The sequence below is a fragment of the Nakaseomyces glabratus genome, chromosome C, assembly GCF_010111755.1.
Source record: "Nakaseomyces glabratus chromosome C, complete sequence".
NCBI lineage: Eukaryota > Fungi > Ascomycota > Saccharomycetes > Saccharomycetales > Saccharomycetaceae > Nakaseomyces > Nakaseomyces glabratus.
The window spans coordinates 384,350-403,726 of NC_088953.1; the positions used below are offsets into that span (position 1 = coordinate 384,350).

Below are 19,377 nucleotides of genomic sequence, written 5' to 3' on the forward strand. Positions count from 1 at the left end.
AAAAACAGTGTAGAATAAGTATAATATAGTGTATATAAAAGTTTGGGAAAACCATAATCCCCCAAGTAATCATGAAAATCGTTAAAGTTTTTACTCTTATCTGAGAATATAATCGTTGGGAAAAGAGTATAGATGTCGAACTGTGGTCCAGTGCCTTTGCAGGTGGCCCACATGGGTGAGGCAGTCCCTCATCTTTTGAAGAATGCTCTGTGGCTATTACTTCTTGATCTATTAGCGTTTGGAGTATATGCAATTTTACCATAGGAGTTGTTGTCACCGTATATCAGGGAGTTGTTATCCTGCTTCATGAGACTCATTGAGTTAAAGTCATGGAATGGGTCGTCCTCTGAAACCTCATCGTCATACTCAACGCGTTCTTCAAACATGATGCGCTCTTGTTCATCTATGGAGTCCTTCTCGGTACCATTAGCACGGTTTTTGTTCTTGTTGGATGACAATTTTGTGAAATCATAACCATTCTCAGTCAAAACTGGGATTAACGGTGGCTCTTGATTTCTCAACAGAGTCCAATTAACCTTTTTGAAGAATGGATGTTTCTTGATATCTGCCGCACCCATCTTAGATCCTAGACGCTTGGACTCGTTCTTTATCAGTAGCTTCTTAATCAGGTCTTTACAATTTCTGGAGACCTCATTGTTGTTTGGGAATGTGACATCCTTTTTCAGTATATTGCTAAATGTCTCATTTGTGTTCTCTCCCTTGAAAGGTGTGAAGCCAAACAACATCTCATAAATAAGAATACCTAGTGTCCACCAATCAACCGCTGCCGTGTGGCCGTTGCCTCTTATCACCTCGGGCGCAATATACTCCTCGGTCCCAACAAATGAGTTGGTTCTGAAGCCATCGGAACAAATTTTAGTATCGACCACCGTGGACTGGGCATTACCTTTAACTACTGGCACTTTTGCGTCCTTCGCCTGGATAGATAGATCAAAATCTGACAACATAATGTGGCCCGATTGGTGCAATAGAATATTTTCCGGCTTCAAGTCTCTGTATATGAACCCAAGCAGATGTAAATATTCTAATGCAGCTGTGACTTCACTAGCATAAAATTTGGCATCTTCTTCTGAGATACATTTACTTTTACGAGTTTGCAACGCTCTAAAAAACTCACCACCCATACAGTATTCCATACACAGATACAAGTAATCTTCCGATTGAAACGAATGATATAATGTTACAACAAATGGGTGGTTGCTAGTAGCAAGAATTTCTTGCTCGGCCAGGATCCTCTTGATCTTCTTCCTCTTGATCATTTCTGATTTACTGAAAATCTTCAACGCATACAGTCTGTTCGTCCTCTTTTCTTTCACTAAATAAACCTTGCCAACATCACCTTGTCCAAGCAGTCTAATCTTTTCAAATGATTGTGGTCCAACAGTGATATCTTGGAACTTGTTACTAAAAGATTTATTTCTCAGTCTGCTTGAGCGTCTTGGTTCTTTAATTTCTTCCAGTTTGGTATGCTGATCTGTTGTATCAGACAGGTCTCCACTAGCTGCCTTTACAGATTTCAAAATATTCAGGTCTATTGCATCAGTCTCTGATGCGGCTCTACGTAATGGAAACTTAGCATTTTTTGGCGGGTTCAATTCTGGCTTACCCTTCTGCTCAGAAGAAATGTGCGATCCACGCGAAGGGTTTGCAGACTGCTCATCTGTTTCTGCATCTGCGTCATCATAGCCAACTACAATAGAGGGAAATGGTTGTGCACTATCCATTACATTTGATGCCTTGGGACTACCGGATCTAGCTCTCAATGGAGAAGATGATGCCATTTTCTTATTTCCCATGGAATCGAGGTTAGGAACCTCATCCATACCATAGAACTCACTCACTTCTTCATTCTCCTTGATTTCATTTAAAGATACATTGCTTAAATTTCTTCCTTCTTTGTTGTGAGTTGTCAATGAGGTGTTCATCGAAGACGGTGTGGTTGGCAATGATAGCATCTCTTGGACAGCTGCATATTTAGATCCATTTTGGAATGCGTTTAAGTTAGAGTCATTTTCATTTCTGGCATGCGGCGGTAGCCCTTGGTAGTTGAAATAGCTATTTGTAGTCTGCACAGTGCCTCTTTCCTTATAGTTAGCATAGCCTGTGCCTGTGTTGAATGGATTTGTAGATGAGAACTGGCCATTGGCACTCTGTGAGGACACTAAACTGGGACTTGGCTTAATAGGTGTTGATGGTGATCTCCGTCTATTCGCATTTTTTCCTGAATTCAGCGCATATGCTTCCTGTTTTGGTTTAGCTATTTCATACTCATGCAGTTCCTTCAAGTGTTCACCTGTAAGTGTACTAGCGTGAACAGATGTGGGTACCTGCGGGAGATCAATGTTCATTTTATCTGAGACAGGACTCACCAAACCGATCTCTACATCGCTGGTGGCATTATGCCCCTTTTTATCGGAGTATGGTGACTTTTGGGGACTTGGAATACTGTTCGACCTCACTTGGCTTATATCCTTGGGTAACTTCTCAAAGCTACTCTTCCCACTCACAGTTGAGGCACATGAGGAGCCTGACCTCGTAGAGTTACTTGTGTTGTGGTTACTATTATTGTTGTTGAAGATATTCTTCAGTTTTGTGAAACGAGATTGACTGCCACCGCTGGGTACTGGCTCATCATCGACAGCCTCGCTCCAACTATCAGTCTTAGAACTCAAAATCTTCTTCTGCAACGCTATCATGTTAGGGTTGGCCGCATTGTTCTCGGTGTCAGTGCTGTTATCGCTGGCGACCGCACTTGTGCTGTTCTTCCTCCAGGAGCGGGACAGCAGCTTCGAAAACGATAGACTCCTGTTCCTCTCATTGATACTAGGCGGTGCCAATACTCCCTGCTGCTCCATCCTATCCTGACTATGCAATACGTGTATCTCCTTCCCAAATGGTCCTTCTCTCTCTGTCTCAATCTCCTCTGTCTGCTTCCCTCTAAAACTCTCTAAGTCTGCCCACTGGCTACAGCTATATCCGACGGCGTCTAGTTTAGTCCTGGTTAGAACAGCATCCCACAACTATACACGTTCCCCAGCCCAGCAAAGCCTTCTCATACTCTTTTAAGAGGAGAGGATCAAGGAGATGAGCAACGAAGTGATAAACGATTCACATAATGGATGACGTCCCCCGACTGGAGTCACATGTCGTACATATTTTGGGATTATATTGGCTAATAGGTGTTATAGATACGTATTCTACATGTATATAGAGTTGATCGTTAGCCTACTATTCTGAGCCCCTCCTTGGGCTCGAAACTCTGAGCTCTGGGACTTTTGCTAGTTATATTGCACAATACGCTAATGTGCTCCTGTGCTCCTGTGCTGTGTCTTGTGCTGTGTCTTGTGCTGTGTATTGTGCTATTGTGCAATCTTCCAAATGCAAGTCGTTGTTTGTTAAACTGAGGTTGAGTACTATTTTATTGTGATGCATTGTGCCTCAAACCTGCTTTCGCGGACTCAAGCCAGGTGTGGTGGCAGCAGCAGGTTTGGGATGCTATTCTTGATGTAGTATATGTGGCCGCAGTTTCTGCAGGACATCTGGCCCTCCACTATCGAGGTTTGCAGCAGCAGCGTGTGCAGGTCCCTTAGCACAGCTACCTGGTCCGCATCGAACTCCCCTTCGCTGTTCACCTGGAACTCGGGCTTCTCCATCGGAAGCGCGTCGTTGCCCAGGTCATGCGCCACACGCACCACAGCAGGCCAGTCCACACGGTCCAGGATGTTGATCAGAAACTCTGGGTTGAACTCTATGCTCTCGTCCTGCACCAGCTGGCACTCACCGTACGCCAGCGGGAAGTTGTCATTGCTGGTGTCGCAACCCTTCACAGAACACTTTAGAAAATTGGTAGTCAAAAACTTCATCGTCCAGTTATCGAACTGCTTTGCCCTGTGTATCAATAGTCCAAATCAATACTTCCTTCTTATATACAGCTCATCGCAGAATTTTTCAAAAATTTTTTTTTTCAGTTTGGCTGTGCGGGTGCTCAATTTTAAAAGAATAAATAGTATTTAGGCATTTTGAATATATAATTGCTACTTGCTGATGGTGTCCAGCAGTGCTGTGAGCCTGCGGTCCTTGCTGAGGTATCTGTAGCATATCCTTCTGCTCTTGGCCATCTGCGGCGTCTGTAGTCCGTCTGGCGGTGCGAGGAGGATGCGGACGTGCTGGTTCTTGTCCAGGTAGCAGTTGGTCTTGAGGAGCTGTATGAGCCGCACCGTGGTCAGGTTGTGGTGTGTGCGCTCGCTGGTCTCCAGTAAGGAGACGTATGTGGCCAGGGAGATGCTCGGCAGGTTGAACTTGTCCTGCTGGAAGAACAGCACGCTGCGCGGATTGTCCTGGGTCACAATAGACATGTACTTGCTGAACAAGGCGTGGTCGCCGCGCGAGTCCCTCACCAGGTCCTTGAAGAACCTGCCGTCGCGCCTCTGCAGCACCTCGTCTGACCGCAAGGTGGGCTTCAGGAGGTACCAGTTGTCATAGAGCCACAGGCGCAGCAACTGCTTGAGCTCTCGCGAGTCCGCAGAGTAGTATATATGTTCGAAGTCCGAGAGCCGGCGGATCTCCCGGTCGTAGAGCTGGTAGCAGAACTTCTTCATCAGGTTGGGGTACTTCTGCCAGTCCGGCAGCTTGAACTCCTTGACCTTCTCCATGTCGCAGTTCACTTGCCCGTACTTCTCGCTCCAAAAGTGGTAAAACTCGTCCATCTCAGGCTCTATATCCTTGTTCTGAGACAGCAGCGCTGACTTGTAGGAGTAAAATGAATACACCATCTGGAACAGCGACATCTTCACCCGCTGCGACACCAGGTTCTTGACCTTGCCTTTGTCCCGCAGCGTCACCTCGCTCGCCGTGTATGTCTGCAATGGGCTATCCACAGCCTCTTCCTTGATATTGGCCTCCATCTGCCTCAGTTGCAAGTCAAGCTTCTTCCTCTCCTCGAGCTCTTTCCGCAGTATTTCGATCTGGTCGTCCAGCTTCGCCAGCTCTTTGTCCTGTGCTTGCTTGTCCATGTATTCCTCCCCGCTGGGCCTCCGCTGGGGCAGCATCGGCACTGTGTCTTCCAGTATTATACCTTCTCTCCCGCTCTTCTCAACACTCAAGCGGGCAACTGCCAACCGCTCCTCAAATATTCGCTCCTCATTAGCTGAGACAAATGTGTCATACGTAACTATCCCGACAAAGGTAACTATATTGGTGGTAACAAACGTTATGTTCCCGGGGGTCCGAAAGAAGCTCCATAGGTTCCCTCGAGGCTGACTCTCGTTTAGCAGCCCTCCCGCACGCACTCGGGCATTGAAGAACTGCGGACTCGAGTAGAACCGCGTCCAAAACTTGCAGATATTATACTTCTTCATCAGTGCCAGCTATTGCTGTCCTTATGTACTATCCTCCAAATAGTTGGTTTTACTAGCATTAGTTTCAAGCTTCCTTATATGTTATGCCCTTCTAAGGATTCGCTCGCAGCGGATTGGCCCGCGATGAGCTCGTCGATAATAAGCACAACAAGTCATCCATGGATACTTTATAAAAGGACTAGAAGGACTGCTAGCAACAGTCTCGAATTGGTCAATGTGTTTGCTGCTGCTGTGTAATGTGGCATTGTATGGGATGGCAGATATGAGGTTACTCTCGAAGTGACCGTGGTGTAGCTTGTGCTGTCTTGGGAAGGTATAGGACTACATGTTGCACAGGCCTCGACAGCTTTAAGAGATGAACTGGGCTGAATGGTTGTTGTGATTGCACTGGACAGCGGTTGTAATATGACTGGTGTAGTGGCTACCGTCGGAGGCTGAGGCATAGAAGCGGGTGATGGGTACGGAGAAGTAGTTCCGGAAGACATCGTTAATGAAGGAATGGTTGATAGAGGCGGTTCATTTGATTGGGCTGGTGTTGTGGTAAGTGTCGTTGCCACTACTGTTGTAAGTGTTGGCGTAAGGGCAGTTGACGGAATATTGCGTGATTCTATTGAAGAACTGTATGATGAATTATGGGCCGTTGACTGTGTATGCTCGATTGCTGGAGGCACAGTAGTAATTGAGGTATTCCATGTTATCATTGTAGATGTAATTGGACAGTACGTGGTATAGATGGTAACGATACCTTGGGTTGTTGTGGTGACAGTCGATAATGTGAAATATGTGGTTGTGGTAGGTATTAGGCAACTGTGGCATATTGATATTGTTTGTGTTGAGGTGGATCTTATAGTAGTCGTTGGAGCACTACTGTTAGAACTGCTACGTGAACTGCTATGTGAACTAGTATGTGAACTACTAATCTGAGGCCTAATAGATGTAGAAGAACTGGATATGGTACTGCTGGAAACGCTATTCCTGTGGCATGTAGAGCATATTATCGTGGTTGTAACGGTGGAAGGCCTTGAACTTGATGAACTGCTGATACTTGACTTTGAGGAGGAAGATTTCGATGAGGTTACACTGCTTATCGAAGTTGTAGGGGTGTGTATTGAGCTGGATATTGAAACTGTAGAGCTCTTTTGAGAAGTGGTAGTAGTTGTGGAGCAAAGCAAACAAACTTTTGATGTAAATACTGTGGTAATCTTTTTAGTTGTGGTTGGCAATGAGCTGGTTGGCAAATTACTAGTTGGAGGGCACCAGGTAGTATATACCGTTGTTTTACCATTCGTTGTCGTGGTAACAGTCGATAATACTGAACTTGGCGACGAAGTGGAATAAGTTGTTGTCTTGGAACTTGTCGTTATGGACTTGGTATCAGTATATGGGCACCATGTAGTATATATTGTAATTACACCTCTTGTTGTGGTAGTCACTGTAGAGAGAACAAGAGTACTTGATGCCGATACAGACAACGAGAGCGGTGGTGTAATAGTAGTCTCAATTGGACACCAAGTTGTGTAGACAGTGACTATATTTCCTCTTGTTTCAGTAGTATAAGATATCAAGTAGGATGTTCTTGAAGGTACCAGGTTTCCTTGAAGGTCTTTTGTGGTAATATCGACTGTGGTGATGTAAGCTTCACGGATATTTGGTTGTGAACTAGCAATCCTGGTTGATGTGGGAGTCACAATTGTATGATTCTCGTCAGCCAATTGTATCAGCTCAATATCATCATATTCCTCATTAAAATGTGTATCAGGGACACTAGTATCAATAATTAGCGACTCCTCTGGAGCCAAAGAAGTTGTGTACAAAATAGTTGTTTCAGACACTTTTGAAGACCTCCATGGGTGTGTAACTGTAGTAGTAAGAGTAATTGTTGTGGTTGAGCTTGTCGAATCTGACATTTCGCCCTGAGAGCTGTTAGCTATAGGAATATGTGGTAAATCAATGGTGTTGGATTCAGTTAGGCTGGGCTTACCTTCCGATGTTATAGATGGAAATGGTCTTTCAGTACCAGCTACAATTGAGGTGAGTTCAATACCTAACGCTTGCAGAATCGTATTCTCAGTCTGTATCGTTGGAGCTTCTAGTTTTGCTGAGGAATTGGTATACTGAGCGGCTACTAAGGTCATAACAGCGACCAGATAATAAGCGAGCGCAATTGCCTTCATGACTTTTACAGATTAATGGCGTGTGAACAATGTTTATGACTAGTTTCTATAGGTATTAGCTGGTATTAGTCAAGAATTCCATAGTTAAAAACTAATCATTCTATAAATACATATAATGCGTGTAATTAATGAAGCGCTGGCCTTATATACAATTTCTAGAAAAGGAATTGAATTGTATCTTTATCTGATTCAGATTGTTTCTAATAGTACATTTTAGATCATAACTTGAAACCATATACTACTATACTTTATCGCAATGATATTCTACTTGAAACGCGGAGGCATAGTAATGAGTTTCAGAAATTGTTTCATGAGTGTCTTATGTCAGATGATGTAGAGCATTTGAGCAATTCTGTTATGCTGTTTTAGCTCCAAAACTGGTGTGTATTACTTTGTGTTTGATACATTTATCATCGAGGTTTACTAGATAGTTTCTTCTATACAAAGGAGAAGTGTACATAATTTACTCATGGGAGTGTATTACTATCAAACAAGTCATAAAAAGAGGGAAATATATATGTTTACTGGTTTCCCAAGGAGACGTAGTTGCTTGGGAATAAACCCTTTTCACCAGTCTTCTCTAGTTCACCTAGCCACCAGTCGTCGTCAACAAACTCGATGTTGATGATCTTATCATTCTCTTCAAAAGTTAGCTCATTGTCCTCAGCTGCTTCATAATCATATTCAGCAGTGGCCCATGGCTTTTCTTCCTTCTTTTCTTCGGTGGCTCTTCTTGGAGGTGGAGGTGGCACAGCATTGGTTTCTCTGGTTGGTAGAGATGGTGCTGGAGCTTCTTCTTCCTCTTCTTGCTCTTGTTCTGGCTCTTCCTCTTCCTCTTCTTGTTCTTGTTCTTCTTCCTTAGCCCTGGAAGGCAACGATGGTGGAGCTGGAGAGTCCTCCTTATCCACACTTCTGGAAGGTAGGATAGGTGCAGGAGAAGCGTCCTTCTCTTGGTCTCTAGAAGGCAATGGTGGTAGACTTCTTTGAGCTGGCTTGGACTCTTCTTCGTCATCATCCCAGTCGTCATCGTTGTCTTCATCAGCTTCTGGTTCTGGCTCTTCGCTGTGCATACCTGGCAATGGATTACCGAACTTCTTTGGGTCTTTCTTCATCGATGGAGCTTCAATTTCTGGCTCGGTTGTTCTCTGCACAATTTTTCTTGGTTGAATGATAGGAGGTTCAGAGTTGGTGGACAAGCTCTCGAACTTAGACTTTATGTCTTTGATGTCTTCTTGTTTGTCGTCTTCGTCGTCTTCGTCTTCCGCGTTGCTCTTTGAAACTTCAGCGGCAGGTTTCTCGGCTGGGGCATTGCCTTGTTGCTTTGCCTTCTTCTCGGCCCACAATTGAGCTGGGGTCTTCTCGTTTTTGAAACCCTTGATGACCTTGTCGTCGTCCTTGAACTGGGTAGAGCCCATTGGTGGCTTGGTGCCGCCGATAAACTTGTTCATCTCAGAGTCTCTCTGCATCTTGGACTGCTCCTTGAGGTGCTTGATGTCGCTTGCAGGGTCTATCTTGTTCACCAGGCGAGGGTCCTCCTTGGCTGCCTCCTCGGCGATATGCTTCTGCAGGTCCACTTTGCCAATTGGCTTGAAAGTGGACTGGTTGGGCTTCAGGGGCTCGCTATCGAAGTCGCGCTCCTTTAACTCAGGCTCGCTCCAGTCGTCGTCGTCGCCGCCATTCTTGGCGTTCGCACTTGCAGCTGGTGTTGCTGGTGTAGCTGGTGTAGCCGACGTCTTTGCCGGAGTAGCAATTGCCTTTGGAGCTGCCTTTGGAGTTGCCTTAGGTGCCGCCTTTGGAGCTGCCTTTGGAGGTGCGGCTTTAGGGGTCGCCGAGGGCTGCGCCTGGATGGAGTAGCGCGCGCCCGCGGCGTTGCTGATCTTCATCAGCAGCTCCTGCTCGTCGAGGTCGTCCTCGTCCCTGGCGGTGACCTGCACATGGTAGCCCTTCAGCACATTGTTCGCAACCGTGCCGAAGTTGGCAGCGAACGACGCCCGCGCCTTCATCGGCGCGGTGTCGGGACACCACCCGACCAGCAGCAGCTTCTCCACGTCAGAGCCCGGCGGCGTCACTCGCGCCAGCCCGTACGCAACCTGGTCCCCGAACTCCCCGAGGAACGCACCGAACCCGTCGCCAACACGGGGCTCCAGCTCCCCGTCACCGCGCGCACTCAGCACCACCCACTCCTCGCCGCCGCGCACAACACCCTGCCACGCACTCTCAATCTCACTACCAAACGCACCGTACTTAACCGGTTCCAAAGCCATCTGTCACTTAGTTGTTGGCCCTCTTCCCCCCACCAGCTCAGTGCCAGATGCTGCTTGGTGCTTCACTCATCCCTTTTATACTGCTGGAATTTGATATCGCGTGCGACGACAAGAGCCCTGGACGTTGGCAGCTCGAGGAAAACAAATAAAAGTAGTCCAAGTTGCAAGTGTAGTAGTTGGGATGGCCTGGATGGGGGGCAAGGCGCTATGGCTAAGGAGAAGGATGTTATAGGCGGGCATGCTGCGAAGCTGGAGGAGCTGCTGGGGGCAGTTCGGCGGGAGTTTGAGGCTGTTTCGCAGGAGGTGAGCAGCTACCAGCAGCAGAACCAGAAGAACTACGACTTCAAGATCAACCAGCAGCTTGCGGAGATGCAGCAGATCCGGAACACGGTGTATGAGCTGGAGCTGACGCACCGGAAGATGAAGGACGTGTACGAGGAGGAGATCGGGCGGTTGAAGGCCGAGATAGAGAAGCGCGACCAGCAGCTGAGCGAGTTCGGCGCGCACTCCGCGGCGCCACCACAGCCGGCGTTGCCGGCTCCACAGATCACTGCGGAGGGCACCCACTTGCAGGACAGCAAGGCCGGGTTGACGCCTCTGGTGAGCGTGTTGTCTAGCCAGAACCAGGCACAGGCCCAGGCCCAAGCACAGGCCCAAGCTCAAGCTCAAGCCCAGGCACAGGCTCAGGCTCAGGCTCAAGCCCAGGCACAGGCTCAGGCACAGGCACAGGCTCAGGCCCAAGCTCAGGCCCAAGCACAGGCTCAGGCTCAGGCTCAGGCCCAAGCTGTACACGCGGCTCAGGTCGCACAACAGACACCTGCAGCACAGTACCAGATGACACTACCACCAATGCAGCAACCTCAGCAGTACCAGCAAGGGTACCAATTGAACTCCATGTCTCCACAGCAGGCGAAGACCGAGCCAGTTGATAAGAAACCAGAGACCCAGGTGGCTACCACCACCGCAACAGCTGAAAAACAAGAAACAGCATACAACCAGTGGGCTAACCAGGCAAAGCCTATCCCACCTTTCTTGCTAGATCTCGACGCTGAAAACACCTCTGCTGAGTTCAAGAAGCAGACCGAGGACTACTACGTGCTGTACAACCCTACTCAACCAAAGGACATCGACATCGAACTGCACAGAACTCTGTTGCACGACTCTGTGGTCTGCTGTGTGAAGTTCAGCAACAATGGTGAGTACTTGGCTACCGGTTGCAACAAGACCACGAAAATTTTCGAGGTCGCTACAGGTAACTTGGTCACAGAACTGGTTGACGACACCAAGACCGGCACTGAGGACGCTAACAGCGCCAGCTCTGCGGACCTGTACATTCGTTCCGTGTGTTTCTCTCCAGATGGCAAGTTTTTGGCTACTGGCGCTGAAGATAAGTTAATCCGTATCTGGGATATCGCTCAACGTAAGATCGTGATGGTGCTAAGAGGCCATGAACAAGATATCTACTCTTTGGATTACTTCCAATCCGGTAACAAATTGGTCTCTGGTTCTGGTGATAGAACTATTCGTATCTGGGACTTGCACACTGGTCAATGCTCTTTGACTTTGTCGATCGAGGATGGTGTTACCACCGTCGCAGTTTCTCCAGGTAACGGTAACTATGTCGCCGCAGGTTCTCTAGACAGAACAGTACGTGTCTGGGACTCTAACTCTGGTTTCTTGGTCGAAAGACTGGACTCAGAAGGTGAAACCGGCGTGGGCCACAAGGACTCGGTATACAGTGTTGTCTTCACCAGAGATGGTAAAAATATCGTCTCCGGTTCCTTGGACAGATCTGTGAAGTTGTGGAATTTGCGCAACATCAACGGAGCTTCTACTAGTCCACAGCCAAAGACAGAAGGCAACTGTGAAATGACATATATTGGCCACAAGGACTTCGTACTTTCTGTGACAACCACAGAAAATGACCAATACATTTTATCGGGTTCCAAGGATCGTGGTGTTATATTCTGGGATAAGGTCTCGGGTGTCCCATTGTTGATGTTGCAAGGTCACAGAAACTCTGTAATCTCTGTAGCTGTTGCAAATGGTAAGCCTCTAGGTGCTAATTACAATGTTTTCGCAACTGGTAGTGGTGATTGCAAGGCAAAAATTTGGAAATTCCAAACAATTAGAAAATAATTCGTGTCATAACCATGATAATGCTAATATCATGATGATAGCTATATCATCTACTTTGTTTCTCTTTCTTTTCTTATGTTATTGAATTTCCACTTGGATAAAATGACTCTATATGGACTCAGATGTATTATTCAACAATTGTTGGTGTAAGCCTCAAACACTGTACAAAACAAAATTTTGAGATACCATAGTCGCAAAACGTGTACACTAAAACGCCATCTAATGACGCTTTATCTTAATTGTTTTTTATTTTCTACAATTTCATTTCAACTACTTTTATTGAATGCTGGAAATACCCATTCAAGTACTGTGATATTTCTTATTTTAAACATTATGCCTACCCTATTTTACTACTTTTTTAATAGCTCAGGCGATATATTATTATATACATACTAAATTTTATATTAAACTAACATTATAAGGTAAAATAGAACGTTTCCGGTTAATATTTTCTTGTATGCTGGTGGCGTGAATATTTTCTCTGGAATGGAATAGCTGATAAGATGTTTATATTATAGAGTCACAACCTGTTTTACTGTCAAAGTTCACATGTTTCAGTTTATTTAGGCAATCCAGTCTCCTCATTAATCAAACATTCCTTGGTATCCTGTGGGCCAGGACCAACTCTTGTTAGAATAACTCTGGAAACATTTTCTTGAATGGTGTCGTCCAGATCAAACTGGAATTTGCCTTTGACTTGGTTATTGAAAGTTGAAGTAAATTTGGACAATTCTTCGCTGTTGTATTTTGATTGCCATCCGTCTACTTTAGAGAATAGAGTATAAATGAAAGCAAACAGCTTCTCTTCGTTCTCTTCTAGATAGTATAGGACACTGTTTGGACCAGCATCGTAAGTGTAAGCAACGATGGTCTCACCGTAAAATTCATTGATCAAATGGCAAAGTTTTATGATCTTCTTTGATGTATCGTTAATGTAGAAAATTGGTGGGAATGAGTCTAAGCAAGTAGCATGGAATGAGTTAGAGTCCTTCATAGTCAATTCAGCGAAAGTTGGGAAGTCCTTATCAAGAATGGCTTTCTTCATGGCCTCAAATCTCTTTGGTACCACGTTGGTAATTCTCTCCTTGAATAGATCAGATGTGTTAACGGTCAATTGCATACCACTGGTGGATGGTGTATCCTTCTTGTCAGCACTTACCACAAGTACAGCGGCCTTCATGTTTGGCCAATGTTCCAAAGGTGCAACTTCAACTGCCTTAGAGTCAGAACCATCAGCCTTCTCACCCATTTCCCAAGCAACATAGCCACCAAATAGAGACCTACAGGCGGATCCAGAACCCTTTCTCGCAATCTTGGATATATCGGATGCAGATTGAGGTAGCTCGTATAGCTTAGCGATAGCCATGACTAAGGCAGCAAAGCCTGCAGCTGAAGAAGCTAGACCTGCAGCAGTTGGAAAGTTGTTCTCAGAGACAATGTGAAGCTTCCACTGAGACATTGGTGGCAGACTACTGTCCTTCTCCTCCAACTGACGTCTCAAAGCTCTAAGGTCCGCAAGACAGTTTTGAGTCCGCTCACTGGATAGGGACTCTTCTTTACCATTCAGCCACAACTTGTCCTCCTTGAACTCGCTAGAGGTTGCAGCAGAGGTCAATGTCCTCAAATCCTCTTGAGCTAAAGTAACAGAGATGGATGAGTTGGTTGGCAGGTTCAGCTTAGCATCACGCTTCCCCCAGTATTTCAAAGTTGCGATGTTCACAGGAGCAGTGGTAGAAGCAACGTATGTCATAGTTATCGAATTAATTAGTAGCAATTAGACTTTACTGAAACGATTCCAATTGGGCCCAGTAAGGTGATGAAACAGCTACGAAACGCACTTGATGGTGACTGCCTTTATATACTTTTTCCACTTTCCGAAGCACCTCATCGCAAGAATTTTTCACTTTCTCGAACTTAGCGAAATAAACACCGATAAGTGCCTAATATTGGGAACAATGGGACTTGATAAATCAGCCATTGGTGTCTCAATTTTTGGATATTTACGTTAGTGACTTGAACTAGTATAGCTTTCGGACTCTCTAGCTTTCTAGACATACCAGTTACTGGGAAAAACACGCTATAATAATGAGTTTGCTGCTGAATATTGGTAACCAAGGTGTGCGGAACCTGATGCAACGCCGGCTACAGCTTGCAGTGTCCAGTAGTATTTCCAGGAATCTCCGTACAACCCGTTTACTGAATATGGGTAAGCCTTTTACTGAGCAAGAGTTGAAACAGGCTCGTGAGGATAGGTTGAAGGGACTTGGTCCTTACGTTTCAAAGTTGCCTACCAAGTGGATACCTTATGCTGAGTTGATGAGATTAGAGAAACCAGTGGGTACGTGGCTGCTATACTTGCCTGGATCCTGGGCGATTATCATGGCCGCTATGGAAACCTCTGCATCTCTGGGGAGCACAGCATGGATGTTAGGGCTATTCGGGGTGGGCTCGCTCATAATGAGAGGTGCTGGTTGTACAATCAACGACCTACTAGATAGAAACCTGGATAACAAAGTAATAAGATCCGTGGAGAGGCCAATTGCTGCTGGTAGGGTTTCTCCTAAAAATGCAGTGCTATTTTTAGGAGCCCAAACTGCCGTTGGTATGGGAATACTGACACAACTCCCTGCTCAATGTTGGTGGCTGGGACTGGCATCCTTGCCAATCGTCTTTACATACCCATTGTTTAAGAGATTTACTTACTATCCGCAAGCTGCCCTAAGTGCTTGCTTTACGTGGGGTGCCCTTCTGGGCTATCCAGCGATGGGTCTGACTAACTGGTCAGCGATGATTCCTCTATATGTTGGTAGTTTCCTTTGGTGCATGACCTATGATACTATCTATGCCCACCAGGATAAAATGTTTGATATTAAGGCAGGTATTAAGTCAACAGCTTTAGCTTGGGGTGATAAGACAAAGGCAATCTGTAATACAATGTCAGTCGCACAGTTCTCACTTTACGCTTTGGCAGGTATTAATAGTGGCCTGTTTTGGGGACCAGGCTTCATAGGTGGGCTCTCATTGTTTGCTTACAGAGTCTTCAAAATGATTAGGACAGTTGACTTGAATAACCCAAAGGATTGCTGGAAGCATTTCATCAGTAATATCAACACAGGTTTGTATTTCTCCTATGCTTTATTCTTTGATTACTTGTTGAGATTGATGGGATGGTTATAATGGCATACATTGATAACGAATACGATACTAAAGACAATATTTAACTGCTGTAAATAGCTTTAATGATTTAGGTGTGTATAGAAAATTTATTATAGTTACAAGATGTGGTATAAGGTCCAATGACTTTTATGAATCTTGAAGATTGTTGGCCAATAACATATTTACATGATAAAATAAAACCACATCCTTACCTGAATGAAGGAATATTAGTTAGATTTGGTAATTTTATGATTATTCTTGTGTGTGTTCTTGGAGTTTACTATGTCTATAATCTTTGAACTACTCATCTTTATGTCATCGGAATGAAATTTCACTTTCTCAGCATTCACTCTTATCAACTCATCCAGTATACTCGAGTCCTTTTCAAGTTCAATATTACGCTGTTTACTTAAGTCTCCTGAAGTGTTCCCTTCTTTATCGGAATTCTCAAAGTCCAGAAGATCGAGTTCCTTTATAGATTCACCTCCGAACATAGCATCTATTATCCTACCATCAGAGCCCCAAACATGGCCTGATCTTGGAAGCAAATAGAATTTCTGCAATCTAGTTCTCACATCTGGGTGGTTGTCAGTCAGGTAAAATACAAATGACCCGTTGTCATCTATTCCTTGAATACCTTTACCAGTGAATACTCTGGGCTTCTTGGGCCTATTTATGTACTTTAAGGACCTGGTCAACTTTATCTCACGTCCCAGAAACATCGACTTCCGAATCAACTGACAAGATGGGGTCGCATTATGCTTTGGAATGTAAATTACTTTGTTAACAACTCTGGAGGTGACATATAATGAGGCAGCTGATAGCGCAAATGGTAAAACACACAGCCCTATAGGACCTACCGTCTTGAACATGAACCAGGCATCTGATTTTTGCTCCTCTGACGCAGAATTCAATATTTTAGTTGATGAACTCACAGTAAAATCTGTGAATGAGACACCATAGAGGAAGAATACTAGCGACAGCCCCTTAGATCCGTATTTGACTAACGGTGAAGTCTTATATGAGTAAATTACCTCGGGCCTTCCCTTGGACACCAGTGATGCTATTAACTTAGAAAAAGAGACCTTTGCCATTGGTGAAATATTCTCCCGAGGGTATGAGTTAAGACTAATGATGTGGATGTAACTTAGACTTGCGTTTGATCAGCTTGAGACTGCTAGTGTTTGTATAGGTATTAGCCAAGCCAGTTTATATTGTCCTAGGGTTGTGGTCATCACGTGATATATGATTTCTGTCCTACAGATAAAATAGTTGAATATAGTTATTAAAAAGATCATAGGTGCAAAATGTATTATGTATTATGTATAATGTATGAATATATGTTTTATAATGTCATGTTTTTTATCTACAAGAAAATTTCAACGAGCCCGTAGCATACTGTACTCATTATCATTATGAATATTGCAAAACTTAAAGCATAGTGCCAAATGGGTGCGTAAGTGTAACGGCTGAATAACAGCAAAAGGCATAATGTAATCAGACCCAAAGAAATGCCAAGAGATAATATAACTGTTATTATTAGAGTTTTGCCAACGTCGATTTCTATATCCGAATTGTCCCCATTGAACACTGAAAGAACAATTCCCATACATATTCCTGAAGTGGCACAAGCCATAAGTAATGCAAATAGGTACATGAGGGAGAGAACTTGGTCGTGTTTGTAAACATATACCGACTCTGAGTTTTCAATTTCTTTCATTTGATGTTCGATCAATTTACGTATATCTTCCACAGAATTAGACAATATGCTTCCTTTAGAACTAATCGATCCATAATTTGAGTTACCAAAACGTTCTGAAAGGTCAAGCAAAGCTGGATCTATCGCTGTGCGGTTATTATCTTTAAAGCCTAAGAAGTCCCTAAATGACTGTAACGAGGAATAGGTGGATTCAATGAAATCTTTGCTAAAATGGATGAACCCGTAGTCTCTTTCTTGTTGGAGCTCATTGGATTCTAAATCGTCAGTTCTATCTTGAATATAAAAACCACCTCCACCATTTTCTTCTTCTAAATCATCAAATTCATTCCAATACCTGATTGCAGGTTTGTTATTCTCAGTATTTTTGTTCTTTGATAGAAGATTATTTTTTTTCCAGTCATTAGGTGTTCTTGTCGGAGACTCAACTTTTTGGTAATAGTTGTCTTTAAACTCAGAAGAGCATATATCTAACAACAAGTCAAATCCTATACCAAAGAATTCATCTTCAGTAATTTTATTATTCTCATTAAGTTCGTATATGTTCTCCAGCATGAGTCTATGAATCACATCCTTGCTACCATTGTTTTCATGGATAGAGAGTAATAGTTTCACTGGATGGAAGTCAGGCTGGAATGGGAAGCATTGTATCTTTGAGCTGATTATTTTTTCATATATTTCCTGTGATTTTTTTGCCAAAGATTTGTTATCTGAAGAGAAGTTAGTAGTGACTACTCTTAGGTCAATAATAGAATGATCCATTAGTTTTTCTGTTTGACCATTAGAATCGGAAAGAGTAAATTCTTCATCTATTGTGATCATATATAAGTTGCTATGTTTATTGCAAAAATAGCGTGTTCTTTTGAAACCTATCTCTATACCACATTCCTTCATGCCATGATCGCATATCCAATCAAGCGCTATTTTAGCTAGTGGATCACTAATAGCCTGTTTATTACTGTTTTTTAAATATTCCGAGATTTCGTTAATATGTAATTTATCGGTAACTACTTTTCCTCTCAAACCACCAACATGACAAATTACAATGCATTCATTAGCAATTACATTATTCTTCTCATATTCTAATAAAACTGACGGATAGCTTGTAATTTTCTTTGAGTCATATATGCTTGAGTCAACTTTCCCCGATGGTGTTAACATAACAGCCTTACATTTACTTTGCTCCATTTCTTCTGCATTGTTAAGGTATTCAGTTGAACTAGTGTGCAGTCTCTTCAAAGCTGGCCTATCACTCTCATAGAAGGATTTTTTTGATCTTAAAGATCTTACTTCTGAATTGGGTTCTGATGCAATAATGTCCCTCGAAATACCCTGCAGGTTTTGGTCGAAAACCTGAAAGCCCAAAGTGATTAATAAAAACTTCAATTGCTCATTGTTGTCTGATCTGACCAGTAATGACTGGATTAATTCACCTTTATCCCATAATACCTGGTCAAATTGCTGGTTTGTTGTAAAGGACACCAAGGGCTTTTTGTTATCTGTCGCATTCGTTATTAGTTTCGATTTCTCGAACAACTCGCTCGGAAGATCTTTAAAGTTACCAGTGCTTTTAATTGCGTTCGTCATATCTGTTAGGATATCCATAATAAGTGAGACCTCTACTAGATAAGACTGGAGATCAAGGTTCTTAAAAGAAACACCTTCATATCCATCACGCAGCTCGTTGCAGTTCTGGATGGAGCTGATAAACTGTTGTGCAATTTTTTTGTCTCCATAATGTTTAGTGATTTTCTTGAAAAGTTTCCTTAGCGCTATTCTTTGCACAATTACAAATCTGGATAATTTTTGCAAAAGATCATTGCAAGTCTCCAAATAGTTCTTAATGGTTTTTATCCTTCTCAAGACCTTCCTGTTGTCATTGATTTCATTATCCAGCAGTTTTGTTATTGAATGTTCAATCGAAACCAACTTGCTAGATATCTCTTTCAATTTCAAAGACACAAATAGGTTTATCTGCACAATGTTCTGCTTAAAACTCACTTCAAGGCCTTCGAAGTCATTTGAGTTGGGCGCCGTCTTCTTCGAAGTTACCTGTTTTATTATCTTCTTCAACTCCTCATAGTCAATGTTGTTCAGCTTCCAGTCAGGCACTGATTTGTCCAATATCTGGCTGCCAAATTTCATCCTACCTGAACCTGGTCTTTTACTTTTGAGCCACCTCTGCGGTTTATTGCTGATGTTGAAGCCAAAAGTTCAAAAATCGTCAAGGGGTGGGGCAGTGAAGGCCACTTTCAGAAATGGTAAATCAATCTATCCAAAGTTATTAAATATACAAGTGTCAACCCAATGATAATGAAGGTTATATCGAAATACACCCGTATCCAAAGTTTGTTAGTACCTTTTTCGAGCTTTCTCTCGTTACCGCAGTTTTTACAAAGAACTTAGTTGAAATAACCAATCAAAGTTAGATCAGGAAGAAGTCATTGAATACTTATAGAGGTCTCTGAAAGAACTTTTGGTGCACCTAATTATTATCTTCGAGGTTATATTGTTGGTATGCATTTCGAGAGAAACGGCCTTCGGGAAGG

General features: G+C 43.7%; 10 protein-coding genes across 10 annotated transcripts; 2 read left to right on the top strand and 8 right to left on the bottom strand.

Annotated features, from left to right (window-relative positions):
* Window positions 1–188: 188 nt before the first annotated feature.
* FPK1 (serine/threonine protein kinase FPK1) lies at window positions 189–2,876 on the bottom strand (the record flags this gene model as incomplete). Its single annotated transcript, XM_445329.1, has 1 exon — window positions 189–2,876. The coding sequence occupies one exon, from the start codon at window positions 2,874–2,876 to the stop codon at window positions 189–191; it is 2,688 nt and encodes an 895-aa protein (XP_445329.1).
* A 603-nt stretch (window positions 2,877–3,479) lies between these two features.
* TRM112 (RNA methylation protein TRM112) lies at window positions 3,480–3,884 on the bottom strand (the record flags this gene model as incomplete). The annotated part of the gene is made up of 1 exon (XM_445330.1): window positions 3,480–3,884. The coding sequence occupies one exon, from the start codon at window positions 3,882–3,884 to the stop codon at window positions 3,480–3,482; it is 405 nt and encodes a 134-aa protein (XP_445330.1).
* A 171-nt stretch (window positions 3,885–4,055) lies between these two features.
* On the bottom strand, window positions 4,056–5,378 carry PET494 (Pet494p; the record flags this gene model as incomplete). The annotated part of the gene is made up of 1 exon (XM_445331.1): window positions 4,056–5,378. One exon carries the CDS (start codon window positions 5,376–5,378, stop codon window positions 4,056–4,058), a length of 1,323 nt encoding a protein of 440 aa, XP_445331.1.
* Window positions 5,379–5,545: 167 nt separating this feature from the next.
* Window positions 5,546–7,552, bottom strand: AGA1 (Aga1p; the record flags this gene model as incomplete). Its single annotated transcript, XM_445332.1, has 1 exon — window positions 5,546–7,552. One exon carries the CDS (start codon window positions 7,550–7,552, stop codon window positions 5,546–5,548), a length of 2,007 nt encoding a protein of 668 aa, XP_445332.1.
* Window positions 7,553–8,073: 521 nt separating this feature from the next.
* Window positions 8,074–9,816, bottom strand: ABP1 (Abp1p; the record flags this gene model as incomplete). The annotated part of the gene is made up of 1 exon (XM_445333.1): window positions 8,074–9,816. The coding sequence occupies one exon, from the start codon at window positions 9,814–9,816 to the stop codon at window positions 8,074–8,076; it is 1,743 nt and encodes a 580-aa protein (XP_445333.1).
* Window positions 9,817–10,023: 207 nt separating this feature from the next.
* On the top strand, window positions 10,024–11,955 carry TUP1 (WD repeat TUP1 family protein; the record flags this gene model as incomplete). Its single annotated transcript, XM_445334.1, has 1 exon — window positions 10,024–11,955. The coding sequence occupies one exon, from the start codon at window positions 10,024–10,026 to the stop codon at window positions 11,953–11,955; it is 1,932 nt and encodes a 643-aa protein (XP_445334.1).
* A 559-nt stretch (window positions 11,956–12,514) lies between these two features.
* Window positions 12,515–13,705, bottom strand: MVD1 (diphosphomevalonate decarboxylase MVD1; the record flags this gene model as incomplete). The annotated part of the gene is made up of 1 exon (XM_445335.1): window positions 12,515–13,705. One exon carries the CDS (start codon window positions 13,703–13,705, stop codon window positions 12,515–12,517), a length of 1,191 nt encoding a protein of 396 aa, XP_445335.1.
* A 335-nt stretch (window positions 13,706–14,040) lies between these two features.
* Window positions 14,041–15,132, top strand: COQ2 (4-hydroxybenzoate octaprenyltransferase; the record flags this gene model as incomplete). The annotated part of the gene is made up of 1 exon (XM_445336.1): window positions 14,041–15,132. One exon carries the CDS (start codon window positions 14,041–14,043, stop codon window positions 15,130–15,132), a length of 1,092 nt encoding a protein of 363 aa, XP_445336.1.
* A 206-nt stretch (window positions 15,133–15,338) lies between these two features.
* MRX15 (Mrx15p) lies at window positions 15,339–16,205 on the bottom strand (the record flags this gene model as incomplete). Its single annotated transcript, XM_445337.1, has 1 exon — window positions 15,339–16,205. One exon carries the CDS (start codon window positions 16,203–16,205, stop codon window positions 15,339–15,341), a length of 867 nt encoding a protein of 288 aa, XP_445337.1.
* A 272-nt stretch (window positions 16,206–16,477) lies between these two features.
* On the bottom strand, window positions 16,478–18,973 carry VTC5 (Vtc5p; the record flags this gene model as incomplete). The annotated part of the gene is made up of 1 exon (XM_445338.1): window positions 16,478–18,973. One exon carries the CDS (start codon window positions 18,971–18,973, stop codon window positions 16,478–16,480), a length of 2,496 nt encoding a protein of 831 aa, XP_445338.1.
* Window positions 18,974–19,377: the final 404 nt, after the last annotated feature.